The sequence below is a fragment of the Exophiala aquamarina genome, assembly GCF_000709125.1.
Source record: "Exophiala aquamarina CBS 119918 chromosome Unknown aczIA-supercont1.1, whole genome shotgun sequence".
NCBI classification, from domain to species: Eukaryota; Fungi; Ascomycota; class Eurotiomycetes; order Chaetothyriales; family Herpotrichiellaceae; genus Exophiala; species Exophiala aquamarina.
In genome coordinates this window covers 1187197-1209497 of record NW_013550587.1, presented here as the reverse complement: position 1 = coordinate 1209497, position 22301 = coordinate 1187197, and the positions used below count along the sequence as shown (strand labels likewise).

The window sequence follows — 22301 nt, the reverse complement described above, 5'->3', positions numbered from 1 at the left end:
TTAGCCTGTCGCATGTTCACCAGCCATGCCCGGGGCGCCTCGGGCCAAGCGTGAAACTGTGGGCAGCACCGGCCTCTTAAATCCCTCAGATAGGGCGGGGCTTTAACTAAACGTTACTAAATCATAAGTGTTTCCACTGAGACGGGCACTTTCATCCGCCCGGCTAAGCTCACTCTATTTCAGCCTTGTAAGAGTACCACCAATCCTATCCATAGATCGAGCTTTGACAGAGACGGCAGGCTATATTGGTCTACCCCTTGGTCAATGCTTCACCGAGCTAAGTCTGTTATCGCGCTGTTTGAATCCATGCAACTGTTTACCTCTCTTTCATAGGAGAGGTGGCATCTGTTCTCTTCAGACCAACTTCACTCGTCAATGGAAGAATGGAAGACGATGGGCAAGATTACAGTCGAGATTGTGAAGGCGACATTTTGGTTGGCCTTTATCTAGCAGCTTTTTAAGGTCTCGGATGATGCTTGAATAAAAAAGTCTAGAATTTGTATCCATTGGCTTGAGCGTATGTTAGCCCTGGGTCTATCATTTTCGAACATCGCTATAAGACAATTACAGTATCGCCTGCAAACCCTTCAACATCGCTGTTTCGACATCGACCAAACGTAAACACGATGAGATGGTAGCGCTTATAAATCAGTAGATATAAGTAAACTCGTCGTTCTTCCGGTCTGTGAGATCCAGGAAGGCATTGTCACCCAGTCTCTGTCCACCCTCGGATTCGTCCATGGCGACATAGGTGTCCTCCATGGAATGATCCTTGATGACGGCCGCTTTTCCGTTCTTGACTCGCTTCCTCGATTGAAGTTTGTTGAGGAACATCAAGTTAGCGAATTGTATCAAGACGACAGCAACCATGGTGACGAAAATTGCGAGCACCTTTTGTAAACCGGGAAGATACGCTGGAGCGTCGTTCTTGCTGAATAGTAGGGGTCCAATGATGTTGCCTGCCGACGAACCGGCGTTGTAAAGTGACATGATAACTGATTTTTTTGTGCTGCCGCCGGTGTTGCCAACAATCCAGGAGACGATCAACGGATTGCCACCAAAGATGAAAGCGAGGAGATAATAGCAAACAATGAGAGCTGCTGTGTGGCTAGAATCTCGAGGCAATTTGTAGAGGGCGGCAAGACCTGCGATGACAGGAAGCATGAGAGCAGCCAAAACCGCGAACTTGAGTTTTGCCTTTTGTGCAGCGTATGAGGCGATGAAGATGGCAACCAGTTGCATTGCGCCGAAAGGCATATTTAGGAGCGAGGTCTTGTATTTGTCGAAGCCGATGCCCTTGAGAATCAAGGGGCCAAAAGTATTGGTGACAGATGCACCAACATTGAGGAGAAGAGCCATTCCAAGCCAGAGGTATGTCTTAGGCTCCAGAGCAACTTCGATAACGTGGGCCCATTTGAACTCACGGCTACCTGTACCAGTCTGATTGGCACGGAGACGTTCGATGGCCTGTGCCTTTTCGTGTTCCGTCAAGAAGCGAGCGGATGGGATGTCGTTATCAAGGAACCAATAAACAACTGGTGCACTGACAATAGTGACGAGACCCACGAAAAGGAAAATAATTTGCCATTCTTTCAGAAGATCGGATTTGATTGATCCCAAGCCATAGGAAAGTGCCGATGCAACGATTGTAGCGAGACCGTTCGTACCATACCATGCGGCGACTCGGATGGGCTGTTCAGCTCGTCGATACCATTGACTGGTGATGACACTAAAAAGTGGCAGACAGCCTGCCTCAAAAAGGCCGAGGAAAAAGCGGGCAGCCAGGAGGGAGCCATTGTTATGGGCAGCGGCCATGCAAGCTTGGGCAATTCCCCACCCAAGGCAAAGCGACGGCATCAAGATACGGTGAGGGACTTTGATAATCAAGAAAGAAGAGAAAGGTTGCCATGCGAGTTGGGCGATTGGGGCGATGGATCCAACCAGGGAATATTGATCTCCGGTGAGATTGGTATCTTCTTGCAGGCCGAAGAGAGCGCCATAGCCTAAAACGCTCTTATCCAAGATCTGGAGGAAATAGACCCAAACGAGAATGGAAAGAATGACTTTATCGGTCTTGCGTCGAATTCTTTTGTTCTGGAGTGGCAAAATTAGCCTTTCTGCAAAAAGTGGTGTGAAATTGTAGACTCACGTCTTCTTCGGTCAACTCAACACGATCATCGCCGAGAATTGCAAGCGCTCTGTCGCCGTGCTTTACGGATTCTCTCCGTTGTTGGATGTTGTCTTTCGAAGGGCGGCCCGACTCGACATCTTCCGAGTGCGCCAGATGGGCAGCTTTGTCATCCAAGTTTGCCATGATCGACCAGTGATGTTGGTGTTGCTTGTCGTTACTGGTTAGGTTGATGCTGATGATGAAGAATATTTGCAGAGTGAGATGCTACAACAAGAGAATATATATCCCCCAGAATGTGACGTCGGCAATGAATGAGAATGGGGGAGAAGGTGTGAGCTCGACGAACGTGGAGAGAAAAAGATGGAGCAGCTGGTTCAGTCAGTGGGATCTGGGCATGCAATCATTTCACTGAAGCGGATACGAAAAACAACGAACCAGAAGCTGTTGCCTCTCGCCAGGGAAAAGTCAAAGCCTACAGCCCATGTCTGTCCAAGGTTAACTATTACGAATAACAGGGGTCGCATGAACGAAATGAAGTCACGCCAGCCTTCTTTTGCTGACGGCTTGGTTTCCGGAGGGAGCCTAACGAGTCTATGAGGTTTAGCGGTGCCGTTCTGCAAGGCATTTTACCCCGCATGGTGTAGATGATCGGCAATTGAACTTTGCTCCTCGACTTTGATCGAGCAAAACTTGAGACCAGGAGTCGTTATGGAGTAGTCTGCTCGCTTGGCTATATTCAGGTGCCAGGGCAGTCGGTTACCGGGGACAGACGGCAGCAGTCCCGCTGGTCGTCGACATTCTGGAGCATCTCAACAGAAAGGGTGACTTGTATACAGAGAACTTGGGGGCCGTGGGGGCCTCGTGGGGAGACCCCCACACGCCACAGAACACCTATCACCACGTCCGCTTCCACTGGCGTTTATAGGTACTGCCTCCACAGCAAGACTTGTCAAAAGTCTGGGGCAGGCATAAACCTTATTCCGGCCTTGTATCTGGGCCACCGACCTAAACGATTGGCCTTCAGGATCAATTGCCGACTTTTACATGCCGAAGACCATGAGCATGAGGAGCTCCTAGGGAGGAAACAGCATCAAACCGAATTGCCGGGGGTGAATCCGTCATAGATTGGGATAGCCGACAATCCAGGACTACTGTGCCATGTTTTGATTACCGAAAACGTGGCTCCCTTCTGCAGGCAGGGATGCCCTCAATGCCTTTTCAGTGTACATGTAGGCCGCCACGAAAGCCAGTTCCCTGGTTTAAGGATCGTATGCCACTGCCGCGGCTGCGCCTCAGTACAGTATCTTGAGAGTATGTCGACATACATTCGTCTAACCGCCTTGTTCGCTTACCACAAGACTCTATCTACTCACCCTGACAAGGATGGGGGTGAGAAGACCCAAAAAGATGGTAGCTTTACTCAATGGAAGCAAGTGGAATACCCATTGTTACCAGGAATACTAGATTTACTGTACATCGAGCTCTGTTCCAATCGCAACCCACGCACATGCTTCGCTCTGCTATGCAGTCCTGCCTGAGATGTTAATCGAAAGCGTTTTAGGCTTCCTGCCAAACCCAGGGAGAGCCTTCCTCGGATTTCCAGGACTGGTCCGCCTCCGTCTCAGTTGCAGACGCTTCTTTTCTGGCCAGATCTTGTGCCCATGAGTCCCATGGAAATGATCCTGTACCGTAGGTCCAATCACCCGGTTGTCGAGCTTTCACTTTCACCCCAACCTTATCCTTGAAGAAGACAATCCCCCCTTCGACCTCCCTGGTTGGATTTCCATCCCCTTCGCCCCCTCTCCCCACGGGCCCAGAATCAAAACCACAATTTCGATAGAATTGCTCCTTGCCTTCGGCAGAGATGACGCTGCATGCTATGCCCTCTTTCTGTGCCTGGTCTAGGCCCCAGGACACGAGAGCGCGACCATGGCCGCGGGACTGATACTTCGGATGAACAGCGAGACATTCAAGATACCAGGACTCTGCCCGTGGACCGGTCCATATGTGATCGACATAGTTGTAGGATTGCTCAATGATATTCTCGTAGGTAGGTGACGCGGCGCGGTTTGGCGATAATGCCGTCAAAATTCGGACGAAGAAAGATGTTAACGGTTTGATAAGCCGCCCTGGAAGAGGCACAAATGTCAGTGTGAGGTGCAACGATGGTTATGGTTGGTGGATGATGGTCCCTCCAATATCCTATGATGATTTCCCTGTCTCTGTGAGCGTGCTATTGGGAATCCCTGAAATTTTCGTGCATGGACGTGAACGATGAAGGAATGTTTGTCAATGGCAAGTCTAGTAGCTAAAACCAGTGGATCGATCTGGCGAGTTCACTCGTCGTTGACGACTCCGTTCTTCTCCCAATGTCGCTTCCGGAGGAATGGCGGGGAGAATTCAGAACGTAGAAGACGGGAGAGATTCTCTATGCAGTCTGACAAGACATTCCAGCACATTGGCTCTTGTGGTAAAACACTCACAGCTCAATCCTGAAGGAAGTGGACAGCCCCATTGTGTCAGACAATTACGAATGACGCAGCATCGATGAGCATGCCAATTCTTGGACATGTGCTACTCCATCTCGATCGCAGAACAAGCAAGAAGAACTGAATGAAAAGATGCTGAAACACTTACTTGGATCCCACCAGCTCAGTTCCCAGCCCGCCTTGTAGTTAATTTGTCGTGTTGGGGCAATCCGACTCCAGTGGGCAAGCCCAGTAACCACTTCTCTGCCCCGGGCATTATCACCGTTGGATGTGTCGGTGTCGGGAGCAGTGGTGATTAGGAAGACATGACTTGGATCCCACCAGTCTACGACGAAGCGACGGTACCAGTATTTGTCACAGTCGAAGGGATAGGCAGCCCGGTTTGGGTGTATCAAACGGCCGAAGAGAACGTCGTCCCAAAACGCCAACGACGTGGTCCTTGCAACTGCAGGTAGATCCGTAAAGTTCGCACGACGAAGCGTGAAATCACGCGGCAAAGGTGCTGGTGGCATGGTTGATGTGATACTCCTCGCGAACAAATGATAAGGAGAAGCTCGATAATGTCGACTACTGTCAGTATCTACCAATCTCTAGCAGTCTCTAGCAGTGGTAGCCCACTTCGGATGTCCAACGTTATGACCAGGATGTGTTTGAGAAATGGGTATGACCCTGGAATGCGGGTCTCGAATAAAAGGGGGTAAACCTGATAACAGTGCAGAGCCTGAAACCAGTTAAATTCGTGTAACTGTGTACCCAAGATTTATCGTCGCTTACTCGGTCGATGGCTGTCGTGGAAGCATCGAGCTATCAATTGTAGCAAAATCCGTTGCTGGCGCGTGTTGTTCATGCCTTGGAGGAAGGCTAGGATTCAGGATATCGCCAAGATTTATAGTGCATTGCTCTAGCTCAGCGCTATTTCCGGACTACTAGCGGATGTTCTACTAGTAGACGTTCGGTAGGAGCCAAACGGTGCCTCATGGCTTGAACCTGGTTGCGCCACGCTGGGCAGGTAACCAAGTCCGAATGTCATCGTCCTGCTGGATGTTGATTGGGTCGAAAGGGCATTATCACGGTGTGAGATTCACCCTCGGAAGAGCCCATGTTTCCGGTAACCTTCGTGTTCTTAGCAGTCTCAGTGCCCAGACGGGGCCAAAGCCAACCTGTGAAGGAGCATTCATCGAGGAACAGGATGCAGCCAAGGGTCACCCCAACATTCAGCGGAGATTTCTATCCCATAGGATGACTGGTACGGAGTACTTTGGCGACAGGTCTCGCATTCTGCTGTTTGGCACGAGATGCCTGCACACCGACCGCCTCCGCCCCTGGTTAGCAGTAGTCAAGTGCCCAGGTAGATGGCGACGCAGCCCCTTTCCTCGGGTCAACCAAGTTCCTTCCTACGGAGTAGGCATGGAGAGCGTGCCTCGTACGCTGTACGGGAGAGCCACCGGCTACCTCAAAGAGCTGGTAAACCTTCGGTGGCGCGACCTCGTCTTTGAGCGTCGACCGTTTTCCAACTCCGATAAAGCTGGGAATCTTCGAGCCTTGCTTATCAATCCCCTCATCGAGACCCGGGAGTCGTGAGGTGCGCCTCTGAGACTTCCCGCATCGACATTTGGCAACGTTTGGGTTCATCCCGCAAGACCCAGTGTTTGCTTTTCCTGGAGAGGTGAGAAATCTAGGTCAAAGCTAAGCTACGCTTATTGCCAGTGCACAAGTGGGTCCCGATAGTGTACCCCCTTCCGAGCTGCACGCGAGTTGAGACTGTGGGATGTTGAGAAAGCGTCGATGAAATTTGCACATGCCCATTCTCTAAGACTACAGTTGTGCTCCGGATCTTGTGTGCGAATGTGCTCACATTGCATTAGTTTCGGATCCGTTATCAATTTGTAGGGTGAATATGAGAGAGAAAACAAATTTTTACCATCCTTGGTCGCCAAGTGCTATAACTGCGTAAGGTACGAGGTTCATCACAAAGTCACCGCACAGTTCCCCTGTAACTGCATAGGCCCACATCTCAGCGTTTCAATCCTGTATTGACTGGTTTCCTTCCCACGGACCATCTTGCACTGGAAGGTCTTTGGCTTTCCACAGTGGAATCCGATCCCCAAACTTACACAAACAAGTGTGATCTGGAATAACGCCTCATATCCTTCGTGATTGGTGCCAGCCCTCTTATCTATACAAGATGTAAAATATCCATTTCAAGTCCAAGCAAAGAGTTCCGTCTATGTCCACACATTTTAGGGATACTTGCCTTACCATCCCCATGTAACCATCGGTCAATTCATCAAAGCCAATCCCGGCATAACATCCAAGAAAACGCCACTCTTGTTAAAGCTATCCCTCCTCTAAGACGATTAGATTCTCTCGTCATTATTCTCATAGTGAATTTTCCATTGCACATCTTTGCGAATGATGTGATCCTGGCTTCCTGCACTGGCGATAGATTCTTGATCTCTTGCATTTGGGTGACTCTTCAAGTTGTCTTGCATCTGCCGTGGAAGTGTTGTTGGCCTTTCGATGTCATTGTATGAACGATTACCTGATCGCGATTTGGAACCTCCATTTTGGCCTAGAGAGCCAAGCTCGTATCCAGTGCCGCGGCCAAGTCTACCAGATCCGTAAGCCTGTGTGAGTGAGGGGTCCAGTTGGATACCAAAGCTACTACTGAAGCTCTTGACAAAGGATTTCAGGTTCGGGATTGTTGCCGAAATAAGGGACCAACAAAGCTGGACTTGCTGAAGTACCAAGACAGGCACCAAAGCAATTCCGGGGTTGCTGGATACTGTGTAATCCGAGACATATTTGAGGTGGATGATAGAAAGGGCTGCGACACTAAAGGTTTGTTAGTCTCGCCGGCCTTGTGCGATTTCCTGGAAACGTACGGCAAGCGGAATGCAAAGGCAAGCACTACTTGGCATTTCAAAGACAAGAGCAGTTGTACGGGCCAAACAATCGCGATCGACACAATCACTAAAATACACTCCGTCGCAACGTCGAACGCGGTAATCAACTGCCACCGGAGGAACTATGCTGGAGTCAGATGTGGAAACCTGCCTTAGATATCCAAAACGTACCTGATGCGAACATTGAGCCTGATCAGCTTGAATGAAGCCATTGACCGAGCAGTCGACTGATATCGCCACGATTGACAGTATTGCCCAAAGCCCCACGATCGTCAGTATTGTTATAGCGACGATATAAAGTGTCTTGGATCGAGTTTGATTTCGTGATTTTGGACCGCTCAGGTTGAACAGTCTCATCATCAGGTACAAGGTCGAGGCCTTCGCAAATGCCGCAGACAGAAGGAACAATATTTGGGAAGCAAAGGCTGACTGAGCACGTTGTCAGTAAGATGATTGAAGACTGGCACATAACAACTGTACCCTGCTCGCTTCTGAGAGATCGCTAGCGCTCAACAGTTCTTCAGACTGCCCCAACCCGTGATCCAATCCAATTATTATTGCAACTACCTCGCCGAGGTGGAAAGTCTGCAGAGGGAAGATTAGCATTGGTAGAGAGCATGTCGCTACAATCATACCGTGGCGAGTATCGCAAGGTAATCGTCCATGCCAAACATCTTCCATCGTAGGTGCCCTCTCAACGACAACGTCATGATTGAGTAGACTAGGCATAACAAGGAAGCAATCCAGAGAGACCCCGCATGATTGTCGGGTGTTACTCTTGCAAAGCGATTTTCGTTCGCACCAGAAGTGTCCATCGTAGTGACCTAATCGGTGGTCGAATGTATAGAGGTCGTAAAACGTCGAGAAATGGAGGCGGCAGTCGATAGTGGCCCGTCCGGGAGTGTTCTACATAATAATCCTCATATCCAGGGTCCTGTTGTTGGTTCAATGCTTAGAAGATGTCACAGTGCGCTACTGATCTGGACATTTGATCAATGATTGCCGTGTGCCTGAACCATTATTGAGGTTTAGCACCAGTTTCAAGGAAACTTCCACACGCCGTCAGACAATATCCAACGATGCCGAAACCTTATCCAGGCCTGTCCCTTGTTTGCCGAAGTGGATCAGAATATGTGGCTGGTTTTGATACACTTGGCGCGATGGTGAAAGCAGCAAGGACGAGGGCTGGTGCGAAGTTGAAGCGACGACCCCTACGAGAACAAATACTCGGACAGACACACACCGTAAATCCACGTACAGAGTATGCTGTTCTCGTAGGTTCAAGGTCAGCATTATCCCAGGTCGAGCAGTTGGAATGCTGATCATTCCCACAGCTGAAGTTGTGCCATCCTTCGGACAGCCATTTAAGCTCCTGCCAAACCAGCTGTGACAGTCTGGTACATCTGAAGTTCTCAGCTTTGGGTAGACGAATTGCACCAGTGGGAGCAAGTACGAGTACATACCTTGACAGCAGCGGTGGAGCCGTAGTATGGCCACTTTCCTTGTTATGCTTCTCTGGTCCTTGCTCGAGGGGAAGGGCTGCACGAGAGTGGATCTTCTGCGGCAATTCGTGGCGAATATCGACGCTCGGTGAAGCTTACTCGTAGTGGCCCAGTGGCCCTCTCATATCGCTTTTCGGCTTTTTCCAGCTCCACGCTTAGTGTCCAATTGTCCAGTTGTCCAGTTGTTGGGCAATTGACCTTCAACATTACGTCTCTACGCCCTCATGCAACGAAGGCGTGACGAGAACACAGCATAGCCACTTACGTTCTCTATGATTCTGCCAAGTGGCTGATGGATTGACCACCCAGAGCTCCAAGATCTGGGAGGACTCACTAGTACTCAGGGGATTCTCCAGCCCTTTCGGCCCGTGGGATGGCTCAGATTTCGAGAGATTGTGGTTCTGAAGAGCTGCACCAGCTTTCCTCATAGGTGAACCTGAGTTTAGGGTTTCATCGAGGCACGGAGAAATGGATAGGACACAGAGAAGAGTCGAAGTCTAACTATGCTCAAGAAAAGCTTAACTGAGTGGTGGATGGGATTTGCCAATCAAACATCCCGGGCCACGAAGTCCAATTTTCGCAGACCGTTGGTTCTGGCGGTCTATTTCCTGACACCCGTGGAACTTGTTTCCGAAATGGTATAAAACCGTGTTTATGACAACGACGTGACTGAATAGATTGTATGTTGAATACAAGGTGGTGTGTCAGAAGACGGACATTGGACGTTGAACGCCCGAATCACAAGTTCAAGATGGCCACCGTACTGGTACAGCAGTAGCCAAGGTCGATCGTTGCTTCATGAAGCTAGGAGCTCCAGGGTGCGCCCAAGAGAACCGGCTGGGCTGGGTCTAAGTGCGCTGATCACTTCGGCTGTCTTTGCCCGCGATCCATCCCCTTTCCCCCCTCCCGTCGCCTAGCGAGCCTGAGCTCGGGCCCTCTCAGGCATCGTTAGTAAGTCGCGCTAACTGGCAGGGGGACTATCCGCCAGCGCACCAGCGAGGTTCCCAGAGATAGCTAAGCCTTGGCGCTGTTCCAGATGTCCTGGACGACAGCTGACATTGGGGGTGCCAGAAAAAGCAAACATACAGGCCCTTCGAGGTGAACGTCGAGACTTCTATCACCAGCAAGGGATCTTTCAACAGCGGATCTTCTTTGTGGTAGCAGCTTAGGGACCTCCTTCACATGAAGAGGTGTCCGGCGGTTGCGTTTACCCAACGTCTCCTTTCTGCCGATTCGTCTTCTTGATCCGGGGTGTGTTTCCTGATGCGCTTGCGACTCGCGAGGAGCAGGGTGCTCAACTCCCATACCAGGGCATACCAGGGCCGTGTGTCTCCTGCTGCATGCCAATATCATGCATTCGATTTTCCAAAGCCACAGCCTTTAGCTCGCTCATCCACCAAGCCATCTTGCTGCACACAAGAATAAGGTGCCGGGTGTCTGTCGCGCAGGTGGGGCTCCACGAACAGGTACCGTCTTGAATTTCCCCCTCGCCGTGAAGCCTTCTGCCATCAACCAACTGCATCACTTGATCTCCGACCCTTCCAACTTTCCCTTTCCTCAACTGTGGATCCTCACCTGTGGCTCTTGCGCTAGCCTCAGAGGTTGACGTCTCCCTCATTGGGCCGCAAAGCTGCTCAGACCTTTCGTGTACGAGGTAAGCAACGATTGTCAATGATTGAGCCCTAAGTCGAAGGGTGGCGTGCTTAAGCTTGACGATGCCTGAAATCGGGCGCCTCTAGTCTTTCTATCTGTTTCACGCCCTCGTCGGGTTGACGAAAATCCAGGACCGCGGACCAGATTGAGTATAGATTATAGCTTTTCCGTGTGGGTGTTCTGAGCCGCGATACTCTGGCGGGCAAGGTCTCCATTACTTGGGAAGCGGATTCGGGAGTGATACAAGTGCTATTTGAGTACAGAATACTATGCGTCTGCCATCGTCCCCTGTAGTTCCTTGACAAGCGAGACTTGCACAAAGCCAGCTAGGTCTGCGAACACACTTCGGATCTATAGTACGGAGTACCAGACCAAGCCTCCCAACACATGGTCTTGGTCTGACACATGGCAACTAACCTTCTGCGTTACTGAACTTCAAATGCCCCCGAGTCTCCCTGTCTTCTCAACGACTCAGGCAGTACTCCTGAACACTAACTGGCACCGCCTTCACACTCATTCTGCTTTCCCCTCTGTGACTATCCATCCTTTCCCTACGCTGTTTTAGCGAAGGATTTCATCATGGACCAACCCAAGGATAACGGGATGGTCACATCCCAGATCGACCTTGAAGAAACAAATGCAAATGTTTCCGCCGAAAAGAAGGGTACCGCTGATGACCAACGGGATATGTTTCGGTTGGGCAAGGCCCAGGAATTAAGGGTAGGCACCCTCACAGACCTTGGCTCCTATGATGCGCAAATCTAACTGAAGAGTGACAGCGAAATTTCCGTTTCGTCTCTATATTCGGCTTCTCTATGATCTTGATGAATAGCTGGGAAACAATACTTGGGTGCGTAGGCATCACGCTAAACAAATCCTGTTGCGTATTCTCATATCACGCAGAACCTCTATAATTGGTCTCATCAACGGCGGTACTGCAGGAATGATCTGGATGTTCCTTGTCGCATGGGTTGGATTTCTGGCTGTTAACATCTCTATGGCTGAGATGGGTTCGATGTGAGTAGCATCGGGCCGCAAAATTCCAAGATTGGTGTATTGATCTAAACGCTGCAGGGCACCAACAGCCGGCGGCCAATATCATTGGGTTTCCGAATTTGCGCCCAGACGATATCAGAAGTTTATGAGTTTTATCGTTGGTGAGAATCCCGCAGCTGGGTATGCAGACATATCTAACCATAAACTAGGTTGGTTCTGCGTGCTTGGATGGCAAACCGGCGCCGCAAACACGGCGTTCCTGGCTGGCACCCAAATCCAGGGCCTTGTTATCCTCAACAATCCTGCTTATGTTCCGGAGAAATGGCATGGCACTCTCCTTACCTTCGCTGTGGCGACCTTTTCCGTCTTCTTTAACACCTTCCTGGTGAAACGGCTACCTTTGGTGGAGGGTATCGTCCTGATTCTGCACATTTTCGGCTTCTTTGGCGTTCTCATAACCCTCTGGGTCTTGGGTCCGAGGGGAAAAGCGTCCGAAGTCTTCACCACATTCAACAATTATGGCGGTTGGAGTAGCGATGGTCTATCCGCCGTTGTGGGTGTATTGGCTGTCATGATTCCTTTACTTGGCGCGGATGGTGCAGTGCACATGTCCGAGGAACTTCGAGATGCATCCAAAGTTCTACCACGCAGCATGATCTTGACAACTATCATCAATGGTAGCATGGGTTGGATCATACTCATCAGCTTCTGCTTTACCCTGGGAAACATCGATGACGTAATCAACTCGCCAACCGGTCAGCCTTACATCGCTGTATTTTATACCGTTACCGAATCTTATGTCGGCGCCTCTGTTCTGTCAGCCCTCATTATAATCCTTGCCATTTTCTGCCATCTAAGTATGCACCTTCCAGTCGAATACAGATGTGTGTACTAACAATCTGGTCTAGGCATAACCGCGACAGCCAGTCGTCAACTATGGTCTTTCGCACGAGACCAAGGTATCCCAGGACATGCGTGGTTTGCACATGTACGTATTGACTCCTCCGTTTCGTATTTTGCGACTGACAAATTCACAGGTGCGACCAGGATGGGATGTACCCATGAACAGCATCATTGTCTCATGGGTCGTGTCCTGCCTGCTCTCCATTATCAACATCGGTTCGACAATCGCTCTTAACAACATCACATCTCTTTCCCTTGTGGCCATCTTGTCCAGCTACATCGCTTCGATAGGTTGTGTTCTCTGGAAGAGGGTCTCTGGACAAGAGCTGCTTCCCGCTAAATTCAGACTTCCACCACGCGTTGGTCTTGCACTGAATGCATTCAGCTTGTTGTTCCTCACTTTTGCATTCATCTTCGCCTTTTTCCCCGGCAGTCCGAACCCTACCGTCGAGATGATGAACTGGGCAAGTCTTATCTATGGGGCTGTTCTGATCTTTGCTATTATCGACTACTTTGTTCGAGCGCGTCACGTCTACGATGGCCCTGTCGAGTACGTGCGCAAATTGATTTGAAAATTGGGTATTCAGCCATGGGTGTACCATTCTTCTCCAGAAATCACCGGAAAGCAGGACATTCTGGTTGACAAAGAGGGGGCCCTTCAATCAATAAAAGTCTAACCAGTAAACAAACTACAGTAGATCGTCTTTAAAAGAACCATCTTTAAGCAGCGTGAAAATATTATAGCAGATAACTTCAGCTCGATATGGGTTGGACTTTTAGAACATGCACATGGGTCACGCCGAGGCCTTTACTGATTCTCACCATCTATTGTCTTTTAATGGTAGGCTAGTTGCAGTGACCATTTGAGGGGAAGTAAACGAGTACGCGTTGTCCTACCCCGCCCAATGTCGTGCTGACGGCCAGCTGAGCCGTGGGAAGAGTCAATTGCCCAATTAAAAATTCTGGACCTGCCTTGGTGATCGTATTAGCACATTCTAGCCGAGTCGAAAATGGTACAAGCCAGACTGATTACGGCAGTTTGTGGCTGCATAGTGCATTGTGCACCCAAAAGAACTGCACCTGGTGGACCAAGTCAACGGGCCCTGAAAAGCGGGCGAGGTTTGATACGAATCAAATTTGGAAGACCGTCCTTTATAAGAGCCAAGGTCGAGAGCGAAAGTACAAATTCAAACTTCGCCCCTTTTACGCTTTCCAATACTAATTCCACAGAGTATCGCCATTCCAACTCAACGAGATATCTATTCGGAGGCGACCTGCACCCCCCTCCCTGAGTGCAATGGCCCTACATGCTGAGAATGGAGTCGACGGCTCTAGTGGTGGCATTCTCGACTTCGCCACCTTCTCAAATGTAATCGATGGGAAGCTGTCATCGACCAGCAAAACTCGCCATGGAATCAACCCTGCCACCGATAAGCCAAACCCAGAGGTGCCTGTTTCCACACCGGAAGACGTCGATCGAGCTGTTGCGGCAGCAAAGAAGGCGTCCAAGGCGTGGGGAAAAACCAGCTACGCCGATAGACGAAAGGCAGTGCTAGCCTTCGCGGACGCGCTGGAGAAGGAGAAAGAAGGGTTTGCACACATGTTGACCAAGGAGCAAGGCAAACCGGTTAGTAAATTGGTCTCCCTAAAAGGATCTGGTGCAGGTTTGGGATGTGGACTGATGTGGGCCAACAACAGATTGGTTTCGCCCATTTCGAAATGGACTTTGCACTGTCCATCATCCGAACGATGGCCGGTCTCGAGTTACCTACAGAAGAGATTGTTGATGAGGAGAGCCGCAAGATCATCGTGAGGTACACACCACTAGGAACCACGGTCGGCATCGTCCCGTGGAATTACCCTGTCCTCCTGTGCGTTTCGAAGATCGCTCCATGCGTTGTCACGGGTAATCCGATCATCATCAAACCCTCACCCTTCACACCGTACAGTGGACTCAAAGTTGTGGAGCTGGCGCAGCAATATTTCCCACCGGGTGTAGTACAAGCGCTGAGTGGTGATGACAGCCTTGGTCCTTGGTTGACTGCGCACCCTGGACCTGCAAAAATTAGCTTTACTGGGTCTAGTGCTACCGGTAAGAAGGTAATGGAGAGTGCAAGCAAGACGTTGAAGCGTGTCACATTGGAGCTGGGAGGAAATGATCCCGCCGTAGTGTGTGACGACGTGGACATCAAGGAGGTAGCACCCAAGATTGCTACCCTTGCCTTTTTGAATTCCGGACAGATATGTCTCGCACTCAAACGTATCTTTGTCCACGAGAAGATCTTCGATGAATTCCGCGATGCGATGGTGGAACACACCAAGACGCTCAAGCTCGGTGAGGGCAATGAAGAGGGTGTGTTCCTCGGACCCATTCAGAACTCGATGCAATATGAACGAGTCAAGGGCTTCTTCAGTGACATCGAGAAAGAGAAATGGAACGTGGCAATTGGTGGCAAGAACCCCGATGGCCCAGGCTATTTCATTGTAAGTGCTTCTTCTGATCACAGACAATAACCTCGCACTTCGAATTCAATGGCCACCATGTATAAGCAAGTTGAACCTTGAGCTAACTTTGACTCTTGTAGACCCCTACGATCATTGACCGACCAAAGGACGATTCTCGACTGGTCGTTGAAGAGCCCTTCGGTAGGAACTCCAGCGGCTACTTCAACGCATTGCTGACAATAGTACAGGCCCCATTGTCCCATTACTGAGTTTCAGTACCGATGAGGAAGCTGTCACTAAAGCTAACAACACGATCTACGGCCTCGGTGCCTCGGTGTGGTCAGCTGATCTTGACCGAGCCACCAAGATCGCAGAGCAGCTTGAAGCTGGGAATGTCTGGGTCAATACGCACTTTGAACTGGACCCGAGAGCACCTTTTGGCGGTCACAAAGAGAGTGGGATTGGGACTGAGTTCGGCGTAGGTGGATTGAAGTCCTATTGCAACAGCCAAACTCTGTACCTCAAAAAGTGATGTATCGGCTGGAGAGGAATATGAATTCGATCTCGTCATGTCGCTTCTGCGTGGAATGGGCACTAGAAAAGTGAATTAATTCAATACTGAGTACTTTATGCTCGTAAGGGCAAGCTCCCCAGTGGCTCAGTTCCTGTGTCGTGTATTTTGGGTGGTCGAGGAAGGCTTCCACCCCACATTTCGATTTATTCTATGATCAGGTGACTGCGGGGAACGGAAATGCTTGGCGAAGCACTAGGCATATAGCGGTTAGTCCAATATTAGGGCGAGTGAGAAAGTGAGCACCGAGGAATACCGACTTCCCGACCAAAGTACCGTATCTAATCCTAACCACGGTCGTGTAAAGTTCAGCAACGTGCTTGGTTGATAGCTCCATCGACACGCTTCCTCTTCTACCGATTGTTCCCTTTTTCCTTGGGACACACCAGAATCCTCAACCTGTGGGCCTTTGTCGTCGTACTAGCACCTGTATCATACACTGATGGTTCATTGGCCCATTCTTCATTCAGTTTCTCCCAACGCATCAATTTCCCCATCCGAGCTCATCTGATCGATACGATCCCTGTTGAGTGAGCATTATCAATATGTTATGCGTACCCCAAGCTTGATGAATTAAATATGTCCGAACCTAAGCGACCACGCATCGACGACTCCTTGAGCGCAACAGCAACCGACACCCAGGTGGACTCGCATCCGAATTCCATCTCCGATGCCAAACAGCGCTCCAGCAAGAATGAGACTCGACGCCGGTTCGAATGTACTTATGCCGGTTGCGGCCGTCACTACTCACGCGCCGAACATTTGTACCGACACCAGCTCAATCGTAAGCTCCGGGTTGCACCAGCGAAGACTAATATCTCTATCTAATGTGGGCACAGACAACCCGAAGGAAATCTTCAAGTGTGACTATCCAGGTTGCTCACGGACCTTCGTGCGTCAGGATCTTTGTATCAGGCATCGAGAACGACATGAAAATCGGGGGAAAATTCCCTCAGGACAGCATGCTACGAGTCGCGAGCCACTCTCTCCACGGTCATCAATGAGTGATGGCAATGCCAATAGCCCTGGCTCTCCGGTCTCAAACATATTCGCGACACCCAAGCAACTCAGCGAAGGCTTACAATCGTCTGTCTTGCACCGTTCGTCTTTCTCAGAATCTAACTTCAAGCCGACCAACCTTCAAGCACTCATACAGCAACCAGCACAAGAAGGAAATGTCTCAAATAGTGGACCTCCGCAAACTCTACCTGCGATGCGCCGACCATCTTACGTCAACCCAGAACCTCGAATATCAAGGCAACCATCAAACTTCGGCTTTGCTGATATGCCTGCTGAGTCCACACTATCCCTTCAACGGTCTCACAGTCTCACCGAAACTGCTTTCGACACTTCAGATCACACAATACTGAGCAATGGGGTCGGAATCTTGGGGGATGCCCGAAATAAATCAGCTCAGGATAAAGCAGTACCTACATTCCCGGTGCCCACGTTAAGTGATCAAGCTTTTAATGATTCACCTGCGTCTGTCCGAGATGAGTTTACTGCATGGCTTTTCGAAGACGCTGGAGGCCTTCAGACTGCCGCTTTCTCAATGGGCGTTCCGGGAGGCTTGGGCTTTCCCAGTGCTGGGGACGCCTTTAACAGTGGCATCTATCCCAACTATTTTACAGATCCTGCGCTTGACCAGAGCTATCCCGATATCGCGCAAGTTCGCCCTCAGGAGACAATCAGCAAGGCTCTGGAAATCTCGAGTGACAGTGACTTGCTGTCGTACGCTAAACGCAAATCACTACTCAATTTGATGGAGCTGACATTCAACGATGGAGACAACCGCTTCGTTGGAAAGCTAAGAGAAGAAATCTTCCGAGGCAATCTCGACGCGGAGGACCATGTTCTTAGCCTCCGTTCCATGCAGCACTATATCGGGTCATATTGGTATCATTTTCATGCACAGATGCCTATCTTACATCAGCCAACCTTCTCTGCTGAAAACACTCACGACTATCTACTATTAGCGGTCATGGCCATTGGTGCAGCGTACCTGAACAAGGCCCACGGCCGCCAAGTAACCGATGCGGCAGCACGGTTGGCCACATTTATAGCCTGGCACTTACGGTGGCAGGTATTTATGCACAATGACTTTCATCCTCCATCAAAACTGTGGGTTTTTCAGACGCTTCTCCTCCTGGAAATATACGAGAAAATGAACTCCACACGAATGTTACATGAACGCTCTCACATCCACTATGCAACTACTATAAATCTGATGAGACGAGGAACTGCCTTGATTGAGACGGGCAATCAGGATGCCTGGCGAACGCCCACAACCCCGGAGGAATGGTGGAGCCGCTGGATAACAGCAGAAGCTACCCGCCGGGCGGCATATGCTGCTTTCTACCTTGACGCGGTTCACGCAACCATGTTCGGTCATGCTGCCATGATGGTGGTCCACGAGATCAGGCTACCTCTACCATGTGATGATGCCCTCTGGTCTGCGACTTCGGCAGCCGAAGTTGGCAGAGTCGAAGCAAGTCTTCATGCAAACGGAATCAAACCCACCACGTTTCTTGATGGGCTCAAAAAGACACTGACAGGAAGGCGTGTGCGCACGAACAACTTTGGAAGAATGATTCTGATGGCCGGATTGCTGTCAGTGTCATGGCACATGCACCAGAGAGACCTCCAGGTCTCGAGCCTCGGCGTCTCCCAATCTATGGGGGCTCCAGATGGTTGGAGGACGCCATTAACGAAAGCCTTTGAATTCTGGAAGAAGGACTTTGACGAGAATCTTGAACACATGCGAAAAGCATCTCTTCCCTGGCAAAAGCATGATGTTGGCTCTGGAGAAGAGGATATGGCTAAAGCCGCGTATGTCCTACACCACCTAAGCCATATGTCGATGCATGTGGATATTATGGATTGTCAGATTTTTGCTGGCTCAAAGCGCTTATTTGGAAGAACCGTCTCAAATGCCGACTATGAGAGAGTCAAGTGTAAAATATTTGACTGGGCAAAAGGCCAAAGTGCCAGTGTCGGCGTTTTCCATGCCCTTCAGCTATTGAGATCCGTGATCCCGCCAACCAAGGATGGTTCAAAGAAGCTTTACAACGCCCGAGACGACCATCTTGTGATCAGACCATGGGCGTCGTACTTCGCGGCGCTTGTCGTTTGGTCATATGGTTTTGCGATGGATGGCGTTCTTCGACCGTTTCCGAGCCTAATTCAAGCAACGCCGTCTCCAGGCGCAGTTTCGTCGTTGTCACACAGTCCAAGTCAGTCGATGCTCAATATGGCACACGATGGGAGCGAGCTCCAGTTGGATGCCGTTGTCAAAGATGCGCACGTATTTCTGTCAACAGTCGGTGCCGTCAAGACTCCGCAAGGGCTTGACGCAATCAAAGACGGACGCAATAATGTCGTGGGCGTGCTGGCAATCCTGGAGACAGCATTTCGTGACTCAAGATGGGAATTGTTGCATGAAGCCGCCGATCTGCTTCGGAATGCCATTATGCTGCTCCGAGGAGCCAGCCGTGGATGATTCCATGGGTTCTGAGATACTAACCTGGTTGCTGACAATGTGTTTCCAGGGCATATGTTCGGCTCGGATTCAAATACAAGGGGTGAGCAAAAGGGCAAGAAACGTTTGAGACTATGGAACGTGGCTGACTTCGGACTTGTTGCCTAGATGTTGTGTCTTCTGAGTCGTAATGAGCTGCCTAGTTAGAAAGCGATGTGATGGAGGTTAATGCATCCTTCTTAATCCTCTTGTTGTAATCCATTTCCCTCCGATCTCCTTTGCTCTTCTCCAAGTGTGTCTATCTTTGAGCGCCTATATCCGCGTGGGCAAGGGAGTGAGCGAACACTAACGCTGCACAGCAAGCAGGGACTTGAGTGAGGAGGAAATGGTATATATCGCGCACCTAGACAACATTCCGTTCGGAAACAACATCAAGTCCCCAAACTGATACGATCACGTTCCCAAAGATGACGGGACAATCCTGGTAAATCCAGAAGCTAGCTTCGGATGGCCACCCGTGGGCCGTGGGCCGTGAACCGACTCCGATACTTCCAGGGTACGACTACACTTGATCTGGATATGTCACACCGCTTCCCCGTGCCGCCAAAAGAAAGAACAAGCGGAGTCTTCCATCCTCCTTGGAAAGATCCGAGGGGACGAAGTCTGCGACGGTGAAGAGGGGAAATCGAGGTAATGATGCAAGGATTTAGAGGTGTGGCTGATTTTATGTATGGAGTAATGGAGTAAGAAGCGGAGCATGACATCTTAGCACTGCAAATGGAGTATTCAGTACCTGAGGGATTCCGGCCCCTCCCTAACCAGTCGCCTGAATCGATCGTTCAGAGTTTCCAGTCCCGAGGAGGCCCCCGGTTAAAGGGCTGGCACCCTGGTCAAGGTACAAGCCGGTAGGACCCCCACGCCACAATTATACCTTTGAGTCAAGCTCTCCTCATCTGCACGAAGTAGCCAGAAATTCTATATTCGTGGGGAGTCGAATCTCTTCTCTCTCGCAGCCCGGAAAAGTTGCTACCGATGCTTTTGTTTGCCCCTTCGTTTCCCCCAAGCAATCCGGTCCGCCACAAGACATAGGGCGCCGCTCGATGCGTCACGCGATCCGTGAATCCTTAATTCATAACATTACTACACTGGTGAGAACTGCGGACTCGTACATAACAAAAAGAACGTCATCTGCTCGAGACAAACTCGACCTTAGCTTGATGGCTAGCATTTGTGGCTGTTTTCCGTAACCTACATCAAATTTATCTATCTGTGCGTTTTCACTTTCGTATCTTCTCTGAAAAGACCAGCTTTGGTATTAGTCTCAGTGAAAATGGCCACTGATCAACTGAAGTCGTTGCGTGGTACCACGAATGGCGCCACTCCTCACGTCCCCAACCTGGCCGGAGCCAAAATCAAAAGCATAGAATACTTCCGAGTCAAGCCCAGGTGGTTATTTGTCAAGATCACAGATGATCAAAGTAACTACGGCTGGGGGGAAGCTACGCTTGAGGGCCATACCAAAGCGGTGGAGGGTGCACTTGACGAGATTATTGATCGTATTATCGGATATGAAGCAGAGTCTGTCTCTCTACCCTCTTGGACATTCAGCCGGATTGAACATGGTCGTACTAAAGTTACAACTGTTCCACAGTGATATTGAACACATCTGGCAAACGATATGGCGCTTGGGATTCTACCGCGGAGGCCCAGTCTTCATGTCTGCTCTTTCTGGGATCGATATCGCTCTTTGGGATCTTAAAGGTCGGCATGAAACCTGAAGAAAGCCAGAACTCCCTCCACTCAGTTGCTGACTACGATTCTACAGGACGAAAGCTGAACGTCCCCATTTACCAGCTTCTTGGTGGGAAAGTTCGCAACAAGGTCCAGGTATATGCGTGGATCGGTGGTGACAGGCCTTCGGACATCGAAACCGCTGCCAAAGCTCGCATTGCCCAGGGGCTGCGATGCATCAAGATGAATGCCACCGAGGATGTCAACTGGCTGGACTCACCATCCGTACTGGACTCGACCGTCGAGCGGCTGAAAATTGTCAAATCGCTCGGTCTGGATGCCGGTCTAGACTTCCACGGACGCCTACACAAAGCCATGGCCAAACAATTGGCCAAAGCTCTGGAGCCGTACCGGCCACTCTTCATCGAGGAGCCCCTCCTTGCAGAACATCCTGAGGCTTACAAGCAGCTGAGCAACTGCACGACCATCCCAATTGCCCAGGGCGAGCGCCTGTACAACCGCTGGGACGTCAAGCGATTCCTGGAAGATGCTTCCGTCGATATCCTGCAGCCGGACATCGCACACGCAGGAGGTATTTCCGAAACGAAGCGTATCGCCAACATGGCCGAAGCATACGACGTGGCCATTGCACCGCACTGCCCCCTGGGACCGATCGCTCTCGCCGCGAGCATGCAGGTCGCCTTGAATATCCCTAACTTTGTAATCCAGGAGATGTCATTGGGAATGCACTACAATGTCGAAGCTGGGGAGGAGGATTTGAACACCTACCTCGTCGACGAGAGTGTATTCGCAATTGAGAACGGCTACGTCAAGGCTCCAACAGGTGCAGGGCTGGGTATTGAGATTAATGAGGAAGTTGTCAGGAGGATCTCTAAGACGACAGAGGCCTGGCAATGTAAGGAGTTCTATGGAGAAGACGGTAGCATCCGGGAGTGGTAAATATTAATGGTGCGTGTGGGTCAGTAGCCCGAGACCATGGTGTCCATGATGTCTCGTCAACTGCATCGCTGGAAGAAGCGTTCTGCATGTATGACGCTGCTCTGTTGCTATGGGCTGGTCTTCGCTGTTGACGTCTAAAAATCCATTGGTGCGAAAGTCTTATAATTATGCCTGTCAACTGTTTCCCCAGTCCAAGTGACCCATCTCACGTCAAGCGGATATCGTCCTCCGACATTCTCGCTTTTGCCCTGGAGCCAAGCTCGCAGCACATCAGGACGCCTAAAACCTGATAGTCGGCCCCCACAGAGTTCAGAGCCGTTACACAGGGACAGGGTTGGGCTCGAGACGAGCGGTCGGGTCATATACCAACGTGGGAGTAGTCCATTCCGGGCGACCATAGGGTACGAGCTAGTGGCTTCAGACCATTCCCCTTGCTGAGACCATTGCTTCACTACTAGCGTCGATCGTGGTATAGCTAGGCCATTTACTAAGTAGAATACCAAGATCACCTGTCTGAAACTCCCCCCACGGGTTTT

At 50.4% G+C, this 22301-nt stretch overlaps 7 protein-coding genes across 7 annotated transcripts; 4 read left to right on the top strand and 3 right to left on the bottom strand.

Annotated features, from left to right (window-relative positions):
• Positions 1–648: 648 nt before the first annotated feature.
• Positions 649–2314, bottom strand: A1O9_00441 (uncharacterized protein; the record flags this gene model as incomplete). Its single annotated transcript, XM_013409605.1, has 2 exons — positions 649–2094; positions 2150–2314. The coding sequence occupies 2 exons, from the start codon at positions 2312–2314 to the stop codon at positions 649–651; spliced, it is 1611 nt and encodes a 536-aa protein (XP_013265059.1).
• Positions 2315–3688: 1374 nt separating this feature from the next.
• On the bottom strand, positions 3689–5132 carry A1O9_00440 (uncharacterized protein; the record flags this gene model as incomplete). The annotated part of the gene is made up of 2 exons (XM_013409604.1): positions 3689–4260; positions 4769–5132. 2 exons carry the CDS (start codon positions 5130–5132, stop codon positions 3689–3691), a joined length of 936 nt encoding a protein of 311 aa, XP_013265058.1.
• Positions 5133–6977: 1845 nt separating this feature from the next.
• A1O9_00439 (uncharacterized protein) lies at positions 6978–8236 on the bottom strand (the record flags this gene model as incomplete). The annotated part of the gene is made up of 5 exons (XM_013409603.1): positions 6978–7455; positions 7506–7648; positions 7698–7955; positions 8007–8111; positions 8162–8236. 5 exons carry the CDS (start codon positions 8234–8236, stop codon positions 6978–6980), a joined length of 1059 nt encoding a protein of 352 aa, XP_013265057.1.
• A 3024-nt stretch (positions 8237–11260) lies between these two features.
• On the top strand, positions 11261–13152 carry A1O9_00438 (uncharacterized protein; the record flags this gene model as incomplete). Its single annotated transcript, XM_013409602.1, has 7 exons — positions 11261–11401; positions 11461–11531; positions 11585–11698; positions 11756–11838; positions 11887–12534; positions 12586–12665; positions 12715–13152. 7 exons carry the CDS (start codon positions 11261–11263, stop codon positions 13150–13152), a joined length of 1575 nt encoding a protein of 524 aa, XP_013265056.1.
• Positions 13153–13877: 725 nt separating this feature from the next.
• On the top strand, positions 13878–15557 carry A1O9_00437 (NAD-dependent aldehyde dehydrogenase; the record flags this gene model as incomplete). The annotated part of the gene is made up of 4 exons (XM_013409601.1): positions 13878–14207; positions 14279–15064; positions 15166–15226; positions 15274–15557. 4 exons carry the CDS (start codon positions 13878–13880, stop codon positions 15555–15557), a joined length of 1461 nt encoding a protein of 486 aa, XP_013265055.1.
• A 618-nt stretch (positions 15558–16175) lies between these two features.
• A1O9_00436 (uncharacterized protein) lies at positions 16176–19095 on the top strand (the record flags this gene model as incomplete). The annotated part of the gene is made up of 3 exons (XM_013409600.1): positions 16176–16380; positions 16436–18791; positions 18864–19095. The coding sequence occupies 3 exons, from the start codon at positions 16176–16178 to the stop codon at positions 19093–19095; spliced, it is 2793 nt and encodes a 930-aa protein (XP_013265054.1).
• Positions 19096–20404: 1309 nt separating this feature from the next.
• Positions 20405–21765, top strand: A1O9_00435 (galactonate dehydratase; the record flags this gene model as incomplete). The annotated part of the gene is made up of 3 exons (XM_013409599.1): positions 20405–20652; positions 20726–20835; positions 20900–21765. 3 exons carry the CDS (start codon positions 20405–20407, stop codon positions 21763–21765), a joined length of 1224 nt encoding a protein of 407 aa, XP_013265053.1.
• Positions 21766–22301: the final 536 nt, after the last annotated feature.